The 24,918-nt window shown below is 43.3% G+C and overlaps 1 protein-coding gene across 8 annotated transcripts in view; it reads right to left on the bottom strand.

Annotated features, from left to right (window-relative positions):
- slc4a11 (solute carrier family 4 member 11) overlaps positions 1-24,918 on the bottom strand; it is a 284,841-nt gene that overhangs the window by 195,679 nt on the left and 64,244 nt on the right. The window contains exon 1 of one of the 8 annotated variants that reach the window (XM_059965730.1): positions 9,154-9,424. The exons of 5 other annotated variants lie outside the window; for them this stretch is intronic. Coding sequence is in view for 1 of the 3 variants with exons in the window: in XM_059965726.1 (XP_059821709.1) it covers positions 2,821-2,857 (37 nt within the window). In the remaining 2 variants the exon portion in view is untranslated. Of the gene's footprint in view, positions 1-2,419; positions 2,474-2,820; positions 2,950-9,153; positions 9,425-24,918 lie in introns of those variants that run through there. 2 more of the 8 variants (XM_059965726.1, XM_059965732.1) reach the window with 2 other exon arrangements.

Raw genomic sequence — 24,918 nt, 5'->3', positions numbered from 1 at the left:
GATTTATTTTCCCTCTCACCCCTTTCTACTGCCACCCCCTCCCCAAAAACCCATACCGTTTTTGTATCATTTTCTGAAGAATTTTTCTGTTATTCATTCACTCATTATGTGCCATGTCGCATGACGTGGGCGATCATGGTTTTTGACAATTGCCAATGATTTCTACACAAGTGGTTTGCCATTGCCTTCTTCTGGGCAGTGTCTTTACAAGAGAGGTGACCCCAGCCATTATTGATACCCTTCAGACATTGCCTGGCATCATTGGTCACATAACCAGGTCAGGTGCTACAACTTGCCCAAGGGTGACCTGCAGGCACGTGGAGGGAAGGAGCACCTTACACCTCCCTTGGTAGAGACTTGCCTCCACCCATGTTCAGTCATTGTAGCACAGAAATACAATTAAAAGCACCCATGGTTCATCCTAACCCTGCTTCTTCACAGCACAGTTAAGCTTATTCATTCCTCAACAACGCGTAAAGCCACCGGTCAGTGATAATTTTCTTAAGCAATGTTTTTAAGGGTGTTTTATCACAAGTACCAATTGGAATAACGCCAATGTTCTTCATCGTGCATCACAAAATTAAAACACTTCAAATCCAGCCTACGAGACTCACAGAGTTCTGCTACACAGAAACAAGCCACTGGTCCCTTGTCTGTGCCAACCAAGTTTTCCTACCACACCTAGTCTCATTTGCTTGTGTATGGCCCACATCCCTCTACACCTTGCTGCAGCCATCAGGAATGAGGTACAGAAAACCTTAGGTCCCACACCACCAGGTTCAGGAACAGTTCAATTACCAGACTCCTGAACCAGCGTGGACAAATTCACTCACCTCAACACGGAGACCATTCTACAACCCAAGGACTCGACAACTCCAGGTCTCCTCATTACTTATTCATTCCGTTTGTCTTTTTGTATTTGAACAATGTGTTGTCTTTTGTACATTGGTTGTGTCTTTGTGTGGTCCCCCCCCCAATTGATTCTATTGTCTTTCTTTGTATTTATTGTGAATGCCTGCAAGAAAATGAATCTCGGGGGTAGTGTATGGAGACATATGTACTTTAATTTACTTGGAAACCCTTCTTCCCCATGTAACTGTACAAATACCTTTTGAATGTCCCAATTGCCTCTAGCCGTTCCCCTGACTGGTTAATCCACATACTGGACATTTTAGGAGCAATTCCTTCCACACCATCAGATTTGTGAATGGGCCACCAGGTAAAAGGTACAGAACCTGGAGACTCACCACCAGGTTCAAGTACAGTTACGACCCCTCAGCCATCAGGCTCTTGCATAGAAAGGGATAGATAGCACTCACTTGCCTCATCATTGAAAAGTTTCGACATCCAGTGACCTCACTTTAAGGGCTCGCTCTCATGTTCTCATTATTTATTATTTATATTTGCATTTGCTCAGTTTGTTGTCGTCCACACTCGTTGATCTTTCATTAATCTTTCTATGGACACTGATTTATAGCTTTGCTGAGTCCCACAGGGAAAAAAAAATCGCAGGTTGTACATGATGACATACGTGTACTTTGAAAGTAAAACTTATTTTGAACTTTTAACGCTAACTCACTTTTGCACTATTTAAAAATATATATTTTCTATTGTAACTTGTTTTTTTTTAAATATTGCATTGTGGTGCTGCCGAAAAACAACAAATTTCGCAATACATTATAAACCTGACTTCTGATGCTCAACTCACTGTGTGAAATAATTGCACCTTAGGTCCCTTTTAAATCTTTCCCTGCTCGCTTTAAACCTATGCGTCTAAGTCTGGATTCCCCTACCCTGGGGAACGATTTCTAAAGTACTGAGAAACTCAAGATACTATTAAAACAAATGCCCACGAAAACTTGGTTTGGCCAACCATTTTCTGTCTTATCGAGAAGCAACAGCTTAAATATTTCAGACACGAGAAGCTCTGCAGATGCTGGAAATCCAAAGCCACACACACACAAAACGGCGGAGGAACTCGGCAGGACAGGCAGCATCTATGGCGACGTTTCAGTGAGTCCCGATGAAGGGTTTCGGCCCGAACATCGACTGTTTACTATTTTCCATGCATGCTAACTGGCCAGCTGAATCCTCCTACATTTTGTGTACAGCTTAGATACAGCCCCCCCCCCTCTTTCTGGACAGAAACATCCCCCTTCTTTATTCCACCTGGCCCCATCAGCACAATCTATATCCCCCCCCCCCATGCACAAATTTATCCGTTACCCCTTCGGGGTATCTCCACAATTTGTCAGCTCCAAAGCGGAACAACCCCCGCCCCCGAGGTGAAGAAACTTCCCCAATGCTCCCTTATTCGATCTTACACGGAGGCTAACTTTATAATCTCCCCATCAAGAGAGCTGAGAAGAACACAACTATTCCCTCAGTCTCATCCCTCAACGTTTAGAGAGTCGCTCACAGTTGCCGCCGTCCCTTCGGAGCCCGGCGTGACAAGCAAGGTTACCACGCTGAAAACCACAGCAAAACGGAATCAGCACTGAGCACCAAGAAGTTAAGAACCACATCAATAAACTCTACAGAACGGTTCCGAGCTTGAGGGAGACTCTAACAAACTTACATCACGATATTTGGAACATAAATACTATCTGTTAGCACCTTGTTGGTGGAAATACACTCAGCCGCCGTTCGGGATGCAATGATTCGCTGACTTCCATGATCTGTTACTCGGTATTAACGCACATTGACAAATGCCGGCGTGAAATTGTTCCTTCTCGATGGAAGGAACACACGCAAGTTACACCAACCGTAATTTCCCCCCTCTTCTTTTTTTTTGGCAAAATAAGGAATGTTTCGTCCTACCACAAGGCTGCAACTGAAAAACCCGCGTGGGATCCATGCCGGCTAGGTGTGCAAACGCTGGGTTCCGTACGGACCACCCACCCTCAACCTCTCGTCTTGTCAGTCGGCGCGCTTTAAAGGCTGCTCCCGGTACAACCACGTCCTGGCCGCTTAGCCAAGTCCGAGAAACGCCCAGAGGGTCTATCCTCCGCCTATTACACTGCCCCCTCCCCTAACCATAATAATAATGTACAAATTTAATTTGCAAAACGGGCCGGAGGAAACCATATGTATCTCAGGAAAAAAAGTATATAAACCACGTGTCTTCTTCCTCAATTGCAAGTCAAGCGCAGGACGTTAAACTGAAGTTTAGAAACCTAAACCCTGCGCCAATTTGTAAGAAAAAAAATTATAAATACGATCAGGTAAAATAAAAACTATCATGTATTATGAAAGGTTACAGGAAACTGGAGGATGGGGGCTTGTTTGAGCCGACAGATATTTGAAGGAGGAGTTCTGGGTGATTGACAGCAGCCTCGGCGCTGATCTTTGGTGTTTTAAACCTACGACTTGCTCTCTACTCTCTTCTTGGGCGTTGGATGGTGAAACAAACTAGAAATGGTTTTGGAAGTGCGTTTGTCTCCGGTTCATGAATCACAGATGAGATGTGATTATTGTAGTTAAAGAAATATAAGGAGCAAGCGCGATGAGGGTGGCATTAACTAATAAATTCATTGTTTAAACCAGTAAGTGAAACACGTATGCGGGGTGGATGTATCTTGGTGAACTGATTTATCGGAGTATCTGTTCTGGTCTCTGGACTGCCTGGAGGTCAGATGGACAGAGTTGACATCATTCTACCTGTAATCTGATTTTAAGTACATTAAACACTGTGTGTTAGTTAATAGGGAGAAGATGACAATTTGATTATGGCGAATATGAGAGGGCATAATTTTAAGATGTTTCTCCTATAGGAGAGGTAGCTCCCGCTACGTGGAATATACTCCCCCATGGCGTGTAACTCCTGGCTTTCACGTGAGGTTTAGCTACTAAGCCAGGTGGGATCGTTTCTACTGACGGCAGAAGTGGCAAAGGCTGGTTATTGGTGCCTTAAAACCTGCCACTTCGGGCAGATGATGCAGCTCCTTCCATGAGGAAAACTCTGATCTCAAACCTCCAGTGCGTGCTGCTGTATTCACTCAAGGGGAAATCTTGGTGAGTTAGCCCCGAGGAAAAATCCGGAGCCGGGGTCCCCAAGACAGTCCTGCTCCGTTAAGTTGAACACTGACAAACGACTCCTGCAACGCAGAATGTGCCAAACTGTATCGGTCTCTGCTGTCCCTCGGGATTCGCCAGCTGTTTGAAGAGGGTGAGCTTGCTCTCTGGTATTGCCCTGGCTTGCCTAACAGCTGGAACACAACGTCTTTGGTCCACCTCGGTCAACGGGAGGCCTCAAATTTTGAGATGATTAGAGGAAAGTCCAGGGGAAATGTTAGAGGGTTTTTTTTTTACACAGAGAATGGTGAGTGTGCGGAATGCCAGGGGTGTTGTTAGTGGCTAGTACGTTAGGGATCTTGTCCTGATGAAGGGTCTCAGCCCAAAATGTTGACTGTACTCTTTTCCATAGATGCCGCCTGGCCTGCTGAGTTCCTCCAACATTTTGTTGCTTAGATTTCCAGCATCTGCATATTTTCTCTTGTTAGGGATCTTGGGCCCCTTATCTTAAATAGGAAGTGTTTGCATTGGAGAAGGCCTACAAGAGGTACATGCAAACGATCCTGGGAACGAAAGGGTTAACAAACAGTAGGAGGAGCATTTAATGGCTCTGAGCCTGTACTTACTATAGGGATATTGTTTGGAAGATTGAGAGGAATCTCATTGAAACCCATTGAATATTGAAAGGTTGGACAGAGTGCATATGAAGGTGTGTTTACTATGGTGGGGGTGTTTAGGGCCAGAGTGCACAGCCTCAGAATCCAAGAATGTCCCTTTAGAACAGAGATGAAGAATTTCTTGAGCTAGAGGAGGGGAATCTGTGAAACTTACTGGCACAGCCCTGTTGTAGACGCTAAGTCATTGGCTATAGTAGTTAAAGCAAAGGTGATAGGTTCTGTGGTGAACTACATGTATCTGTCTGGACACGCCCCCCCCCCCCCCCCCCCGCTGACTGCTCCTGTGGCTCCTCCCACAGACCCTGGTATGAAGGCGATTGGAGGCACTGCTCCTCCCTCAGTCTCCAGGATGTTGTGTGGTGATCTCTTGCTGCTGACGGTGCTTCCTTCCAGCTAATAAAAGCCTATCTCGACTCACATCTCCGAGACTTATTGATGGTGCATCAGGTTCTTATTTAGTCGGGACATCAAAGGTTATGGGGAGAAAGTGGTAGAGCAGGATTGAGAGGGTTAGTGAACAGCCAAGATGGAATGGCAGGAAGACTCAATGGACCAAAAGGCCTAATTCTACACTTGTAGCTTAAAGTCTCAGGGACATTTAAAAGGCTGTTAGATGGGTACTTGGATGAAAGAAAAATGGAGGATTATGTGAAAGGGAAGGGTTAGATTCATCTTGGTGTAATTTAAAGGGTCTGCCCAACATTGTGCGCCAAAGGGCCTGTACTGTTCAATGTTCTATCTGTGCAATGTATAACCAAACTCACTTTGCATTTGCTGCTTTTTCACTTTCCCATTTACTGACATTAAAGCCTTCACATCCTTCCTATGATGTGTCAACCAGAACTGCACTCAGCATTCAAGGTGCAGTCTAATAAATGTTTTCAACAGGACTTTCCAGGTTTCTCTGGTGGCCCAATCGAATCGGGAGCAGGAGAAGAGGCAGCTCACAGGTCTGTGAGTGAGATTCAAAATGGGGCATTTGCAGGCTTCTGGTGTTTTTCCAGCAGAGTGGCCACTCAGTGAGTGGCCCAGGGTTAGAGTGGAGAGGCTTTGGCGAGAAAAGGCTTGTGTGAGGGGTAAGTATCTAGTAAGATTCTTCATTCTTTGTCTGTCTATCAGTACATAGATCGGTGAGAATGGCTCTAGGGACTGCGTTGTGATGTGAGAATTCTGGGAAACCTCCAGCCTTCTGGATAATCATGTCTGCACCAGGTGCACCGAGCTGCGACTCCTCAGAGGGTGTGTTAAGGACTGGATCTGCAGTTCAATGACCTGCAGCTCATACAGGAAACCCAGGAGGGGATAGATTGCAGTTACAGGGAGGTAGTCACCCCTAAGAAGCAGGAGGCCAATAACCGGGTGCCTGGCAGGTGAAGGAAGGCAAATAGACAGCCAGTGCAGAGAAACCCTGTGGCTGTTTCCTTCAATAATAAGTATACCACTTTGGATGTGTTAAGGAGAACAACCTACCAGGTCTCTGGCACTGTGGCTCAAAAGGGAAGTGAGGAGAACAGGACTACAGTAGTGATGGGGAATTCCATAGTCGGGGGAGTAGACATGAGATTCTGTGGACACGACTGAGACACTTGGATTATATGTTGCCTCCGAGGTGCCAGGGTCAGGGACCTCTTGGATTGGGTCCATGGCATTCTAAAGGGGGACAGTGAGCAGCCGCAGTTGTGGTGCATATTAGCACCAATAAGATAGGTAGGAAAATTAGGAGGTGCTGAAGAGAGAATTTAGGGAGCTGGGTAGAAAGCTGAAGAGTAATATCTCCCGGGTAGTAATCTCTAGATCGCTGCCTGTGCCACACACCAGTGGAGGTAAGAACAGGATGAATGGGTGGCTGAGGAACTGGTGCAGTGGGCAGGATTTTAGATTTCTGGGTCATTAGGATCTCTTCTGGGGATTGTATGACCTGCACAAAACGGACAGGTTCCACCTGAACCAGAGGGAGGACCAATATCCTTGAAGGATTGCTAGAACAGTTGGGGTGGATTTATACTAATCTGGCAGGGGTATGGAAACTGAGTGATAGGGCTGAGGATGGGGCATTTGGTATACAAGCAGAAGCAGCGTTTCGTGAAACTGTCATGAAGGACAGGCTGGTGAAAGGGCAAAATTGCAGAAGCGGGATGAGTGGCAGGGGACAAAGTCATAAAGGCTGATGAATACAAGTCTAAAGGTGTTACATTTGAATACATACAGTATATGGAATAAGGTAGATGATCTTGGAGCACAGCTAGAGGTAGGTAGTATGACATACTGGGCGTCACTGAGTCGTGGATGAAAGAAGATTATAGTTAGGACCTTAACATCCAAGGATACACATTGTATCAAAAAGACAGGCAGGTAAGCAGAGAGGTGGCATGGCTCTTTTGGTAAAAATTAAATCAAACCCTTGGAAAGAGGTGACATAGGGTCAGAAGATGTAGAATCATTGAGGGTTGATTTAATAAAATGCAAGGGTAAAAAGACCCTAATGGGAGTTGTATACAGACTTCTGAACAGTAGCCGGGGTGTGGGTGCAAATTAGATGGGAGAAAGAAAATGCATGTCAAAAGGACAACGTGCAATAACCATGGGAGAATTTCAACATGCAGGTAGATTGGGAAAATTAGATTGGTGCTGACTTTGGATCCCAAGTGAGAGGATTTGTAAAATGCCTATGAGATTCTAGAGCAGTTTGTGGTGGAGCCCACTAAGGGATCAGCTATTCTGCATTGGGTAATGTGTAATGAACCAAATTTGATTAGGAAGCTGAAGGTAAAAGAACTTTTAGGAGTCAGTGATCATAATCTGATAGAATTCACCCTGCAATTTTAGAGGGAAAAGCTAAAGACAAATGTATCAGATGTATCAGCATTATTTGGAGTAAAGGGAATTACAGAAACATGAGAGAGGAGCTGGCCAAAGTCAGTTAGAAGGGAACACTAGCAAGGATGACAGCAAAGCAGTACAGGCTGGAGTTTCTAGGAGAAGGATAGATACATCCCAAAGAAGAAGCAATATTCTAAGAAAAGGATGATGCAACCGTGGCTGACAAAGGAAGTCAAAGCCAACATGAAAGCAAAAGAGAGGTCATAGAATAAAGCAAACATTAGTGGGGGTTGGGAAGCCTTTAAAAACCAACAGAAGGCAACTAAAAAGCCATAAAGATGGAAAGATGGTAAGGATGGAAGGAAGGTAAGCTAGCCAATAATATCAAAGTGAATACCAAAGGTTTACATATCTGAAAAAAGAGTACATGAGAAGCAAAATAGAAAATGACGCTGGAGAGGTAGTAATGGGGGATGAGGAGGTGGTGGATGAACTGATAAGTATTTTGCATCAGTCTTCACTGTGGAAGGCACTAGCAGTATACAGAAAGTTTGAGAGTGTCAGGGAGCTGAAGTGAGTGCAGTTGCTATTACTAGAGAGGAGGTGCTTGTGAAGCTGAAAGTTTTCAAAGTAGACAAGTCACCTGGAGCAGATGGACTACACCCCAGGTTTCTGACAGAGATAGCTGAAGAGATTGTGGAGGCATTAGAAACGAACTTTCAAGAATCACTAGATTCTGGCATGGTTCTGAAGGATAGAAAATTGCAGATGTCACTCCACTCTTCAAGAAGAGAGGAAGGCAGAGAATGGAAATTATAGGCCAGTTAGCCTGAGCTCAGTGGTTGGGAAGATGTTGGAGTTAAAGATGAGGTTTCGGAGTACTTGGTAAAATATGATAAAATAAGTCAAAGTCAACATAGTTTCCTTATGGGGAAAATCTTGCCTGACAAATTTGCTGGATTTATTTGAGGAAATAACAAACAGGATAGACAAAGGAGAATTGGTGGAGGTTGTGTACTTGGGTTTTCAGAAGGCATTTGACAAGTTGTCATGCATGAGGCTGCTTAGCAAGACACGAGTCCATGGTATTACAGGAAAGATACTAGCTTGGATAGAGCATTGACTGATTGGAAGGAGGCTAAAAGTGGGAATAAAAGGAGCCTTTTCTGATTGGCTGCTGATGTTATTATTATGGAGGGCCTGTCCTGGGCCCAGCACATAAGTGCAGTTACAAAAAAAGCACTGCAGCACCTCTACTTCCTTAGTGGTTTGTGAAGTTTCAGCATGACATCTAAAACATTGACAAACTTCTATAGATAGGTAGTGGAGTGTGTGTTAACTGGTTGCATCACAGCCTGATATAGAAACACCTTGAAAGGAAAATCTTCCAAAAAGTAGTGGATACAGCCTACTCCATCACAGTTAAAGCGATCCCCACCATTGAGCACATCTACACAAAACATTGTCACAGAAAAGCAGCATCCATTATTCTGGACCCCCACCACAAAGACTGTGCTCTCTTCTTGCTGCTGCCATCAGGAACAATGTACAGGAGCCTCAGGACTCACACCACCAGGTTCAACAACAGTTATTACCCCTCTACTATAAAGGCTCTTAAATCAAAGGAGATAACTGCACTCACCTTCACTTGCCCCATCGCTGAAATGTTACCACAGCCAATGGACTCGCTTTCAAGAACTCTTCATCGTTGTTCATTTATTTATTATTATTATTTCTTTCTTTTTGTATTTGCACAGCTTGTGGTCTTTTGCACACTGGTTGAATGTCCAAGTTGGTGCAGTCTATTATTGATTCTATTATGGTTATTCGATGATAGATTCGATTGTAGATTCTGCCTACAAGAAATGAATCTCAGGGTGCATATGGTGACATATATGTACTTTGATAATAAATTTACTTTGAAATATTGAACTTAAACTAATGGTGTTCTGCGGGGGTCAGTGTTGCGACTGCTTCTGATTTGGATGACGGATTTGATGGCTTTGTGGCGAGTGTGCGGACATTACAAAGATAGGTGGAGGGGCAAGTAGTATTGAGGAAGTAGGGGACTTCCTTAGACAGATTAGGAAAATGGGCAACAAGTTTCAGATGGAACACAATGTTGGGAAGTGCACTTTGCTACGAAGAATAAAAACATAGACTATTTTCTAAACAGGGAAATAATTCAAAAATCCGAGGTGCAAAGGGACATGGGAGTCCTTGTGCAGGATCCCCTACAGGTTAATTTGCAGTTTTAGTTGCTGGTGAGGAAGATAAGTGAATGTTAGCATTCAGTTTGAGATGTCTAGGACAGAAAAGCAAGGATGGAATGTTGATGCTTTATAAGGCACCGGCGAGGCCTTATTGTGAGCAGTTTTGGGCAGATTATCTAAGAAAGCATGTGCTGATGTTGGAGAAGCTTTAAAGGAGGTTTATAACATAATTCTGAGAATGAAAGACTTCCCATATGAATAACTTTTAATGGGTCTGGGCCTATACTCACTGGAATGTAGTAGAATGTCGGGAATCTCACTAAACCTATTAAATGTTGAAAGGTCTATATAGAATGGATGTGGAGAAGATGCCTCCTAGGACCAGACAGTACAACCTCAGAGTTGAGGGACATCCATTTAGGACAGAGATAAGGAGGAATTTCTTCAGCCAGCAGGTGGTGAATCTAGAATTCCTTACCACAGGTGACTGTGGAGGCCAGGACATTGGGTGTATTTAAAGCACAGGTTGATAGATCCTTGACAAGTCAGAGCATGAAAGAATCAAGTTGAGAGGAAAATGGATCAGTCATGATCAAATAGCAGATCCAACTCAATGGGCCAAAAGGCCTAATTCTGCTCCTGTGTCTTATGGTAAATGAATCTCAGGGTTGTACATGGTGACATGTATGTACTTTGATAATTGCATTTATTTTGAATCTTGAACTTTTATCTTTTACACTCTGAATCAGATTTATTATCACTGACATGTAAAGGTTGTTGCTTTGTGGCAGGAGTACCATGCAATGCATAAACTTTACTGTAATATACAATAAAAAATGTATAAAATAAGTAGTGCAAAAAGAAGAGAGCAAAACTAATGAGGTAATGTCCATGGAACGTTCAGAAATCTGATCGCAGAGGGCAAGAAGCTGTTCCTAAAATGTTAAATGTGCATCTTCAGGCTCCCGTACCTCCTCCCTGATGTCCCAATCGATGAAGGTAAGAACGCTGTACATTTTCTTTATTACCTTATCCACGTGTTACTCTCACACTCCTTTCATCTACTGCTCCACACCCAAAGCAATCATTTCAATTTCTACCCATTCATACTCTCAAACAGCACAGAAGCAGGCCCTATGGTCCATCTACTCCATGCTGACCAAGATGCCATATCCATGCTAGTCTCCTTCACCGGAGTTGAGCCCATAACTTTCTAACCCTTTGTAATACACACATCTGCCCAACTGTCTTTTAAAGATTGTTATTGTACCTGTCCCAACCACATCCTTGGCAGCTCATTCCACATATGTACCAGCCTTTGTGAATGGGGGGAAAAAAAGCAAAGTTGCCTTCAGTTTCCTTTTAAATCTTTACCCCTCACCTTATTATTATCTTTGCCTCCATCATGGGCAGAAGCCTTCCCACCATCGAGGAATTCTTCAAAAGGTGATGGCTCAAAAAAGTGGCATCCATCATTAAGGACCCTCACCCCAAAACATGCTGTTTACTCATTGTTACCATCGGGGAGGATGTACTGGAGCTTGAAGACACACACTCAATGTTTTTAGGTTTCCCTTCCCCTCCACCATCAGATTTCTGAACAGTCTGTAAAGACAACCTCACTATATTGATTTTTTTCTCTCTCTACTTACTTACTTTTATATTTTTTTATTGTAACATGTAATATTTTTATATATTGCACTGCTGCCATAAAATAACAAGTTTCATGACATAAACCTGACAGCTGCAGAAAGATGGCGCTATTAAGAAGTGATTTTTGCATGCAGCAGCGATGGGAATCAGCAAGTATTCCCGTTTTGGACTACTACAGCTAAAGCACACAGTCACAGCCATGGGTAATTCAGTAAAGAGCATTATCTTTAGAGTTTAAAGAAAACTCTATTGCTACTCAAAGTTGATGATCCTTGGGCAGTAGACTCAGGTCATGAGTGCAGTTCCCCTTTAAGAAAATGGAAGTGCAATTGAAACGCAGGGGGTGTAGACGCCCACTCCCAACTATCCTGCTGGCGAATATATAGTCACTGTAAAATAAAAAATTGAAGACCTCAGAGCAAGATTACTGTACCAGAAGGACATTGGGGTCTGCTATATACTTTGCTTCACAGAAACGTGGCTATCCCCTTTCATTTTGGACACCATGCTGCAGCTCGATGGCTTCACGATTCTCTGCTAGGATAAGAAGGCTGACCCTCTTAAAGGCAGGGGAGGTAGAGTCTGTTTTATGATTAACTCGTCATGGTGAACGAATGTGGTGGTTCTGTCTCACTCCTGCTCACCTGATCTGGAACATCCAGTGGTCAAATGTTGTCCATTTTATCTGCCAAGGGAGTTTTTCCCACCATCATCCCAGTAGCAGTGTACGTTCCATCTCAGGCTAATGTCAGGCAGGCACAGGAGGAGCTGAGTACTATAATCAGCAGGCATGAAATAGCTTACTTTAATGTCTTTCCTATTATTGTGGGCAATTTGAATCAGGACAGCTTGAAGAAGTCTGAACAACTACCACCAACATATCACCTGTGGGACCAGAGGAACCAGTTGTACACCATAAAGAACACTTACTGTGCCATTCCCAGCAAGTCCAATCACATGGCTGTAAATCTACTTCCAGCAGACAAGCAGAAACTAAAGACTGCAGCACCAGTGGTGAGGGCTAAGAAGGGAGCGGAGGAATGCTTACAGGACTGCTTTGAGTCAATATTTGGGGATTCATCTTTAAATCTGAATGAATACACCACAGTTGTGACCGACTTCATCAAGACCTGTGTGGATGAATGTGTGCCTTCGAGGACATAACAATCCAAAGCTGAGGATGGGCCGGGAGATTTGTAGCATGCTGAGGGCTAGATCTGTGGCATTCATTACCAGAGATCCAGAACTATACAAGGAGTTCAGGTATGACCTTTGAAAGGCTATTTTAAGGGCAAAAAAACAATTCCTGTTGAGGTTAGAGATGGAATCGAGTGCATGTCAACTCTGGAAGGGTTTGCCGGTCATAACTTCCTTTACAGTGAAACCCAACATCATGAACGGCTGTGGTTCTTCACTCCAGATGAGCTCATCACCTTTTATGTAGGCTTTGAAGGACCTTTGCGAGCCCCTGCAGCATCTGAAGACCCTGTAAACTCTTTCAGAGATGACATCAGGAAATCTTTCAAGAGGGTGAACCCTCACAAGGCACCTGGTTCTGATTGTGTAGTTGGTTGAACTCTGAAAACCTATGCCAACAACTGGCAGGAGTACTCAAGGACTCCAACCACTGCAGTTGGAGATTCCCACCTGGTTAAAAAGGATGACAATCATACCCGTGCCTAAGAAGAGCAGAGTGACCTTCCACAGTGGCTATTGCCCAGTGGCATTCACATCCACTGTGATGAAGTGCTTTGAGAGGCTGATCATAGCTAGAATCAACTGCCTAAGCAAGGACCTGGACTCTCTGCAATTTGCCATTTGCCACAATAGATCTATAGTGGATGCAATCTCACTGGCTCTCCTCTCAGCCTCGGTTCACCTGGACGATAACAACACCTACTTCAGGCTGCTGTTTATTGAATACAGCTCAGCATTCAATCCAATCAGTTCTAATCAACAAAACCTGGGCCTCTGTACCTCCCCCTGCGACTGGATCCTTGATTTCTTCAAAAGGACACCACCGTCTGTGCGGATCCAAAATAACATCTCCTCCTCACTGACAATCCAGAATGGTTCACCTCAGTGTTCAGCCCACTGTTCTACTCTCTCTACACCCAAGAATGTGTGGCTAGACACAGCTCAACTGTGGTGAACTACATATACCTGTCTGGACACGACCCCTGCTGACTGCTCCTGTGGCTCCTCCCACAGACCCCGGTATAAAGGCGATTGGGGTCTGAGCCCGGCCTCTCAGTCTCCAGGATGTCAACCACTGCTTGTTCCTTCTTCCAGTCAATAAAAGCTGATATCTCGCCTTTACGTCTCAGAGTGAGTTATTGATGGTGCATCATCAACGCCATCTATAAATTTGCTGATGACACAACTATCGTTGGCAGATGGGGATGAGAAGGAGTGAGATAGATCAGCTGACTGAGTGGTATTGTAGCAACAACTTTGCACTCATTGTCAGTAAGACAAAGGAAGTGATTGTGGACTTCAGGAAGGGGAAGTCGAGGGAACAGACACCAGTCCTCATCAAGGGGTTAGAAGTGAAAAGGGTAAGCAGTTTCAAGTTCCTGTGTGTCCACATCTTTGAGGATCAATCTTGGGACCAGTATATTGATATGTTAATAATTGCAAAGAAGGCATGACAACAGTTTTATTTCATTCAGGGTTTGAATAGAATTGGTATGTCACCAAAGACACTCACAATTTTCTACAAATGTACTGTAGAGAGCATTCTAACTGATTGCATCACCTCTGGTATAGAAGGGCCACCGTATAGGATCGGAAAAAGCTGCAGAAAGTTGTAAACTCAACCAGCTCCATCACTCTTACCAGAAAACAACCTGTCCCAATCCACACTTGCCAGATATTTTCTGATTATCATCAAAATTAGCCTTTCCTAAATTTAAAATCTCAACCCGAGAACCAGACCTATCTTTTTCCATAATCTCCTACTATCATAACTTTGTTTCTTGTAACAGTCTGCAATCTCTCCTATATATTTGCTCCTCCAAATCCTGCAGACTATTGGGTGGTCTATAACATAACCCCATTAATGTAGCCATACCTTTCTTATTTCTTCTTCTGCCTATAAAACCTCACAAGATGAGTTTTTCAGGCTGTCCTGACTAGCAGCGTCACCCCTCTCCCTTTAATCCCTCCTGCTCTATCACTTCTAAGACAGCAGAACCCAGGAAAATTCAGCTGCCAGTCCTGCACCTCCTGCAACCAAGTCTCACTAAAGTCTACAATGTCATTTCACATGTTAATACACGTACTAAGTTTATTCACCTTTCCTACAATACTCCTTGCATTGAAATATATGCAGCTCAGAACATTGGTCCCACCGTACTCGACTTCATGATTCCTGACATCTACGTAGGCTAAGTAATATCTTTCTCCACATCTACCCCACTATCTATTCTGGCACTCTGGTTCCCATCCCCCTGCAACCCTAGTTTAAATTCCACACCCACCACCCCTCAACCTCACCTTGCAGCACTAGGAAACCTTCCCACTAGGTTATTAGTCCCCTTCCATTTCAGGTACAACCTGTCCCTTCTGTACATGTCCCACCTTCTCTGTAAGAGAGCCAATGTTCCAAAGATATGAAGCCTTTCCTCCTGTTCCATCTCCTAAGTCAAATGTTAAACTGTATGATCTTCCTATTTCTGGCCTCATTAGCGTATAGCTTCGGTAGCAATCCTGAGTTCCTGGAGGTTCTGTCCTGTAACTTATCACCTAACTCCCTGAACTCTGAAGGACCTCATCACCCCTCTTACTCAAGTCATTAGTACTGACAGTGCTCACCCTACCATTTTAAAATACTGTGGACTTGATCTGAGACATTCCTAACCTGAGGCAACATACCGTATGGGAATCTCATTCTTGACCATAGAACCTCCTTTCTGTTCACTGACCAATGTATCTCCGATTATTACAGCTCACCTCATCCCTTCCCTTCTGAGTCACGGAGCCAGACTCAGTGCCAGGGACCTGACCAATGTGGCTTTCCTCCCCACCCCACCCCCACCAACTGTATCAAAGTTATTGAAGAGAGCGGCACAGGGGTACCCTTCACTGGCTTTCTAGCCTGTTTCATCCTCTTGACCATCATCCTGTTACCAGTCATTGCACAAGAGCAGCATTCCACTAACCTGGCTGGCAACCCCGCGGCTCTTGATGTGCGATAAGAAAGGAAGAATAAATAACAAAATAAGATCTGCCTATGGCCCATGCCTCTCCGAAGCCTCAACTCTCCACTCTAACACTGGCCCACTCACACAGTGGGCATTCCCACAGTGACTGCTCCATAGAACACAGAACATAAAACAGTACAGCGCATTACAGGCCCTTCAGCCCACAATGTTGTGCCGACCCTCAAACGCTGCCTCCCATATAACCCCCCACTTTAAATTCCTCCATGTAACTGTCTAGAAGTCTCTTAAACTTCACTAGTGTATCTGCCTCCACCACTGACTCAGGCAGTGCATTCCATGCACCAACCACTCTCTGAGTGAAAAACCTTCCTCTAATATCCCCCCTGAACTTCCCTCCCCTTACCTTAAAGCCATGTCCTCTTGTACAGAGCAGTGGTGCCCTGGGGAAGAGACACTGGCTGTCCGCTCTGTCTATTCATCTTTATATCTTGTGCACCTCTATCATGTCTCCTCTCATCCTCCTTCTCTTCAAAGAGTAAAGCCCTAGCTCCCTTAATCTCTGATCATAATCCATACTCTCTAAACCAGGCAGCATCCTGGTAAATCTCCTCTGTACTCTTTCCAATGCTTCCACATCCTTCCTATACTGAGGCGACCAGAACTGGACACAGTACTCCAAGTGTGGCCTAACTAGAGTTTTATAGAGCTGCATCATTACATCGCATCTCTTAAACTCTATCCCTTGATTTATAAAAGCTAACACCCCAAAAGCTTTCTTAACTACCCTATCTACCTGTGAGGCAACTTTTAGGGATCTATGGACATGTACCCCCAGATCCCTCTGCTCCTCCACACTACCAAGTATCCTGCCACTTACTTTGTATTCTGCCTTGGAGTTTGTCCTTCCAAAGTGTACCACCTCACACTTCTCCGGGTTGAACTCCGTCAGCCACTTCTCAGCCCACTTCTGCATCCTATCAATGTCTCTCTGCAATCTTCAACAATCCTCTACACTATCTACAACACTACCAACCTTTCTGTTGTCTGCAAACTTGCCAACCCACCCTTCTACCCCCACATCCAGGTCGTTAATAAAAATCACGAAAAGTAGAAGTCCCAGTTAAATCCATTTAAATCTATCTTGGATCCTTGCCTAATTATGCACAATCCAATGCACATTCTTCTTGGGAATGTGGGATGCAAAATGTGCTAACAGCCCTTGCTCACTTCTTTTAACCTCTCTCCCCCTTACACAATCTGGTGTCTCCTTGGGAACAGTGGCACGGAGAATGTGCCAACTGTCCCCGCTCGCTTCTTTAAAACTTTTCTCTCTTACACAATCTGACATATCTTCAGGAGCTGTGGTGTACAAAAACAAATCACATCAAAGACAGGCAAACAACATTGGTTGTCTGTCCATCTTTGTGTGCAGATTTTCATTGTGGTTTGTTGTACTTACTGTGAGTGCCTGCAAGAAAATGAATCCCAGGGCGCTATGTAGTGACATATACTGTACATGCTTTGATAATACATTTGATTTGAACTTTGAAAGATCCTGAGCTCTGTTTCAATAAGGATTTCTAGTGGAGGATTGCTTGGCTTATTAAATACAAGGTTGTCCCTTTACAATGAACAAAGAAGTGGCAGATGGACCACACTGTCAGAAAGTATGGTCATGCACTTTGGTAGAAGGAATAAAAGAGTAGACTATTTTCACTTTTGCCTGTATATATGACACCAAGTAGGTATGTATATTTAAAGCAGAATCTGATAGATTCTTGATTGGACAGGGCATGAAGGGATATGGGGAGAAGGCAGGAGATTGGGGCTGAGAGGAAAAATGGATCAGCCATGATGAAATGGTGGAGCAGATTCGATGGGCCAAACAGCCTAATTCTGCTCCTATATCTTATGGTCTTGTATGTCCTGGCTGGTAGGTTGGTGGGTTCTGGTGATGCATTTGGGTAGTTTAGACTACCCATTGTAGAGTCTTCCTGTCCGCCTCAGTGGAGCATCTGTACGATGCAGTGACGCAGTTTGTTGGGATGCTCTCTTCTGCACATCTGTATAATACTGTAAGTATAGATGTATAAAGTACAGCTCTTTTCAGCCTAGAGGTGTTGGTGAACTTGCCTGATTGTGTAGAATGTGTTCTGGGACCATGAGAGGTTGTGCACTCCTAGAAGTTTGAACTGCATGCAGTTTCCACTTCTGTGCTGCTAATGTAAAGGGGGTGTCGGTGGTGCAAATTCTCCTGAAGTCAATAACCATCTCCTTTGTCATGTTATGTTAATTAAATGAGTGTAAACTGAGGTCCCTATTTCGATAAAAAGGGCTGCCAAGAGAAAAGCAAAAGCATTTTTCTGTTGCTTGTTTTTTGAAGAATCTTTTATTGTCCATCTGAAATAATGAGAACCAGATTATCTGTCCTGTTATCTCATTGAGTTCTGTGTGCACTGATTGGCTGGAGATGAACAGCACACTTCATTGGCGGTGAAATGCCTCGTAATGTTATAATGTTTAAGTGTGGCTTTGTGCTATGTGTCGCATGTGTGTGGCCTTCTCTACTCAGCAAGTAATTTACTTGTTTCAATGCATTCCCATTATCAGATTACTGGCAAAAAGATTTAATCTGTACCTGTAAACCAATCTCATCTGAATTCCAGGTACTTTGCAAACCACTTTGAGATGTTTTGAGGTCACAACGTATATTTTATTCCAGTTCAGTTCAATGCCTTCTATGCTGGCTTTGACCATCAAATGTGGAGGAACCTTCATGGACTTACGCTACCCACAATGATCCTAGAATTTTAGTCTCTGAGGCCAACATGTGAGCATAGTTCAGCAGGGTAAACCCACAAAAAGCATTTGAGCCAGATGGGATATATAACCATATAACAATTACAGCACAGAAACAGGCCATCTCTAAGAGAAGTCCTTCTAGTCCGTGCCGAACGCTTACTCTCACCTAGTCCCGCACTCAGCCCATAACCCTCCATTCCTTTCCTGTCCATATACCTATCCAATTTTGCTTTAAATGACAATACCGAACCTGCCTCTACCACTTCTACTGGAAGCTCATTCCACACAGTTACCACTCTCTGAGTAAAGAAATTCCCCCTCATGTTACCCTTAAACTTTTTCTCCCTAAGTCTCAACTCATGTCCTCTTGTTTGAATCTCCCCTACTCTCAACGGAAAAAGCCTATCCATGTCAACTCTATCTATCCCCCTCATAATTTTAAATACCTCTATCAACTCCCTCCTCAACCTTCTACGCTCCAAAGAATAAAGACCTAACTTGTTCAGCCTTTCCCTGTAACTTATGTGCTGAAACCCAGGTAACATTCTAGTAAATCTTCTCTGTACTCTCTCTATTTTGTTGATATCTTTCCTATAATTCGGTGACCAGAACTGTACACAATACTCCAAATTCAGCCTTACCAATGCCTTGTACAATTTTAACATTACACCCCAACTGCTATACTCAATGCTCTGATTTATAAAGGCCAGCATACCAAAAGCTTTCATCACCACCCTATCCACATGAGATTCCACCTTTAGGGAACTATGCACCATTATTCCTAGATCACTCTGTTCTACTGCATTCTTCAATGCCCTACCATTTACCATGTATGTCCTATTTGGATTATTCCTACCAAAATGTAGCACCTCACACCTATCAGCATTAAACTCCATCTGCCATCGTTCAGCCCACTCTTCTAACTGGCCTAAATCTCTCTGCAAACTTTGAAAACCTACTTCATTATCCACAACGCCACCGACTTTAGTATCATCTGCATACTTACTAATCCAATTTACCACCCCATCATCCAGATCATTAATGTATATGACAAACAACATTGGACCCAGTACAGATCCCTGAGGCACACCACTAGTCACCAGCCTCCAACCTGACAAACAATTATCCATCACAACTCTCTAGTATCTCCCATCCAGCCACTGTTGAATCCATTTTATTACTTCGATATTAATACCTAACAATTGAACCTTCTTAAATAACATTCCGTGCAGAACCTTGTTGAAGGCCTTAATGAAGTCCATATAGACAACATCCACTGCTTTACCCTCATCAACTTTCCTCATAACCTCTTCAAAAAATTCAATAAGATTTTTCAAACATGACCTTCTATGCACAAATCTATGTTGACTGTTCCTAATCAGACCCTGTCTATCCAGATAATTATATATACCATCTCTAAGAATACTTTCCATTAATTTACCCACCACTGACGTTGAACTGACAGGTCTATAATTGCTCGGTTTACTCTTAGAACCTTTTTAAACAATGGAACCACATGAGCAATATGCCAATCCCCCAGCACCATCCCCATTTCTAATGACATTTGAAATATTTCTGTCAGAGCCCCTACTATTTCTACACTAACTTCCCTCAAAGTCCTAGGGAATATCCTGTCAGGATATGGAGATTTATCCACTTTTATATTCCTTAAAAGCACCAGTACTTCCTCCTCTTTAATCGTCATAGTTTCCATAACTTCCCTACTTGTTTCCCTTACCTTACACAATTCAGTATCCTTCTCCTTAGTGAATACCGAAGAAAAGAAATTGTTCAAAATCTCCCCCATCTCTTTCAGCTCCACACATAGCTGTCCACTCTGATTCTCTAAGGGACCAATTTTATCCCTCACTATCCTTTTGCTATTAATATAACTGTAGAAACCCTTCGGATTTATTTTCACCTTACTTGCCAAAGCAACCTCGCAATCTTCTTTTAGCTTTTCTAATTTCTTTCTTAAAATTCTTCTTACATTCTTTATATTCCTTGAGCACCTCATTTACTCCATGCTGCCTATATTTATTGTAGATATTTCTCTTTTTCTGAACCAAGTTTCCATTATCCCTTGAAAACCATGGCTCTCTCAAACTTTTAACCTTTCCTTTCAACCTGACAGGAACATAAAGATTCTGTACCCTCAAAATTTCACCTTTAAATGACTGCCATTTCTCTATTACATCCTTCCATAAAACAAATTGTCCCAATCCACTCCTTTTAATCCTTTCGCATCTCCTCATTGTTAGCCTTTCTCCATTCAAAAATCTCAATCCTGGGTCCAGTCCTATCCTTCTCCATAATTATATTGAAACTAATGGCATTGTGATCACTGGACCCGAAGTGCTCCCCAACACATACCTCCATCACCTGACCTATTCATTCTCTAACAGAAGATCCAACACTGCCCCTTCTCTAGTTGGTACCTCTATGTATTGCTGCAAAAAACTATCCTGCACACATTTTACAAACTCTAAACCATCCATCCCTTTTACAGTATGGGCTTCCCAGTCTATGTGTGGAAAATTAAAATCTCCCACAACCACAACCCTGTGCTTACTACAAATATCTGCTATCTCCTTGCAAACTTGCTCCTCCAATTCTCGCTCCCCATTAGGTGGTCTATAATACACCCCTATATGTGTTACTACACCTTTCCCATTCCTCAATTCCATCCAAATAGTCTCCCTAGACGAACCCTTTAATCTATCCTGCCAGAGCACCACTGTAATATTTTCTCTGAGAGGCAACGCAACACCTCCCCCTCTTGTCCCTCCGATTCTATCACATCTGAAGCAACGAAATCCAGGAATATTTAGTTGCCAATCACACCCCTCCTGCAACCATGTTTCACTAGTAGCTACAACATCATATTTCCAGGTACTTGGTCAAATACTAAAGACCTGTGCTGATCAACTGGCTGGAATATTCACAGAGATCTTTAACCGTTGACTTTGGTAGCCTGAGGTACCAACCTACTTCAAACAGACTTTGTGTATACTGGTGTCTAACAAGAGCATGGTAACCAATCTTAATGACTATTAACCTGTAGCACTTACATCTACAGTGATAAGGTGTTTTGAGAGGTTGATGATCAACTCTTGCTGGAGAAGCAATTTGGATCAACTCCATTTTGCCTGCAAGCACAGCAGATACCATCTCATTGGCTCTTCACTCAACCATGGAACACCTGGACAGCAAAGATGTATACATCTGGATGCTCTTTATCAACTACAATTCGGCATTCAATACCCTCGTCCCTCAAAGGTAATCAGTAAGCTTCAAGCCCTTGGCCTCAACTCCTCTTTGTGCAATTGGATCCTTGATTTCTTCACGTGCAGAACCCAGTCAGTTAGGATTGACCACATCTCCATGATCTCCATCAGCACAGGTGCACCACAGGGCTGTGTGCCCTGCTCTATTCGCTTTACACTTATGACTGTGTGGCTAAGCACAGCTCCAATGGCATTTTCAAGTTTGCTAACAACGTCACTGTCGTAGGCTGAATCAAATGTAGTGATAAATCAGCATATACAGTACTGTGCAAAATTTAATGCACATACATGTAGCTAGGGTGCCTCAGATTTGTGCACAATTCTATATATTGGTTAAAATAGGAAGGTGGTTGGGAAACATAAATGAGTATTTAGCTTTATATTAGCTCTGTAGTATTACGAGGGGTGATTGATAAGTTCGTGGCCTAAGATAGGAGTCAATTTTAGAAAACCTAGCACATTTATTTTTCAACATAGCCCCTTCCTACATGTACACACTTAGTCCTGTGGTCATGGAGCATATGGATCCCTTCTTTGTATAAGTGGCCCACAGCAGGGGTGATTGATATGTTCGTGGCCTAAGGTAGAAAGAGATGAGTTATTAACTTCACACTTTCTGCATAATCACTCAAAGAGTTGAACTGTATGTGCATGTAACAAGAGCATCTTGGATCTCCAGGTGGTCCACAGCAGGGGTGATTGATAAGTTTGTGCCCTAAGGTAGAAGGGGATGAGTTATACAGCTCTCGGTATATGCACATGCAGTTCAACTCTTTGAGTGATTATCAAGAAAGATTGAAGTTAATAAATTATCTCCTACCTTAGGCTAAGAAGTTACCAATCACCCCATGCTGTGGACCACTTCTGGAGGTACAAGGTGCCTGCCTCCACAAAGAAGGGATCCTTATGCTCCACGACCGCTGGACTAAGTGTGTAAATGTAGGAAAAATAAATGTGCTAGGTTTTCTAAAATTGACTCCTTCTACCTTAGGCCACAAACATATCAATTGCCCCTCGTAAGTGTTATTTAGTGACTGGAAAGACATGATGTACAGTTCTGTGCAAAAATCTTAGGCACGCTAGTTATATATATGTGCCCAAGACATTTTCACAGTACTGTAGGAGGAAGATTGAAAACCTGCCTAAGTGGTATAATAACAACAGCCTCTTTCTCAAAGTCAGCAAGACCAAGGAGCTGATTATTGACTTCAGGAGGAGAGAACTGGAGGTTCACGAGCCAGTCCTCGTTGGAGGATCAGAGATGAAGAGGGTCAGCAACTTTCAATTCCCTGGTGTTATCATTTCAGTGCTGACCTTGGCCCAGCATGCAAGTTCAGTTCTTCCTTAGGTGTTTGAGAAGATTCGACATAACATCTAAAACTTCAACACATTTCTATAGATGTACAGTGGAGAGCATATCGACAGTCTGCGTCAGCATCTGGTGTGGAAACTTCCATGCGCTGGAATGGAAAATCATATAAAAAGTGATGGGGACAGCCCAGTCCATCATGGGTAAAGGCCGCCCCACCATTGAGCATACCTACATGGAGTATTGTCGCAAGAAAGCAGCATCCATCATCAGGGAACCTCACCACCAAGTCAAGTTCTCCTCCGGCTGTTGCCATCAGGAAGGGGGTACAGGAGCCTCAAGACCCACACCACCAAATTATTACCTCTCAGCCATCAGGCTCTTCAACTTCGCTTGCCCCATCACTGAGTTAAAGTCTGTCCCAAGCCTTATAGGCTCATCAGGCCAGTGCTTATGCCTGATTCTGTGGCATGAAGTGACTGAGAGTATGAGACTCCCTCCCCGGATAGGACACCAGTCTATCATGAGGTTAACCCCCAGCATTTTGCTGGTACCCATTTTCAGCTGGGTGGACTGGAACAGTGTGTGGTTAAGTGCCTTGCTCAAGGACACAATACATTGCCTCGGCTGGGGCTTGAACTCACAACCTTCTGATCACTAGTCCAACACCTTAACCACTTCGCTATGCCCCATCACTGAACTTTCTCATGACATATGCAATAACTTTCAAGAGTTTTTATCCCAAGAGTTCTCAATATTTATTGCTTATAATTAATTTTTTTTGTATTTGCACATTAGTTGTATTTAGCACACAGGTTGAATGCCTAGTTGGTGTGGTCTTTCACTGATTCTATTACGATTATTATTCTATTATGGATATATTGAGCATGCCCACAAGAAAATGAAACCTATATGGTAACATATATGTGCTTTGATAATGAATTTACTTTGAAATTTATAAATTCCAAGCCTCTCAACCTGCAACAGAACCAATCTGTTGTCATGATTTCCCCATTTGTACAGGTTTCCTGTCTTCGTATCCAGAGCAACCTGCCTTTAGACACCGGAGCAAAATTAGGCCATTGAGTCTGCTCTGCCATTCCATCATTGATGGTTGATTGTAAACATGGTCCTGTAATACTATTACAGCACCTACAACCCAGGTTAAATTCTTGCCACTGTCTGTAGGAGTTTGTACATTCTCCTCGTGACTGCGTGGGCTGCCTCTGGCTGCTCTGGTTTCCTCCTACATTTTAAAGACATGTAGGTTGGGAGGTTAATTGGTCACATGAGTGTAACTGGACAGAGCAGGCTCATTGAGCTAGAAAGGCCTGTTACTGTGCAACATCTCTAAATAAAATAAAATTTTAAAAATCCCTCTCAACACCATTCACCAGGCTTCTCCCTGTAACTTTGTCACCTTTTCTAATCAAGAATCTATCCACCTTAAATATACTAAATTATTTGGCCTCCACAGCCATCTGTGGCAATGAATTCTAGAGATTCACCACCCTCCAGCTGAAAAAAATCCTCCTCATCTATGTTCTAAAAGGATGCCCCTCTATTCTGAGGCTGTCCCTTCTGGTCTTAGTTAGACTTGCCCAACACAGGAAACATCCTCTTCATATCCACTCTATCAAGGCCTTTCACCATTCGATGGGTTTAAAATGAGGCCATTCTTCTGAATTCCAGTGAATGCAGGCCCAGAGCCATCAAACACTTCATATGATAAGCCTTTCATTCCCAAAATCATTTTTGTGAACCTCCTTTCGACCCTCTCCAACATCAGCACATACATTCTTAAATAAGGACCCCAAACTGCTCACAGTACATGAAGTGAAACCTCAACAGTGCTTGATAAAGCCTCAATGTTACATACTTGCTTTTGCGTTCTATTGTGCTTGTGTTATTATTATTGTGTTTCTTATCCTGTGGTATTTTTGTATATGCTACACTGCATCTGGAGTAACAATGATT

Source organism: Hypanus sabinus, chromosome 3 (genome assembly GCF_030144855.1).
Source record: "Hypanus sabinus isolate sHypSab1 chromosome 3, sHypSab1.hap1, whole genome shotgun sequence".
In the NCBI taxonomy this organism is placed as follows: Eukaryota; Metazoa; Chordata; class Chondrichthyes; order Myliobatiformes; family Dasyatidae; genus Hypanus; species Hypanus sabinus.
This window is presented reverse-complemented; position numbering and strand designations above follow the sequence as displayed.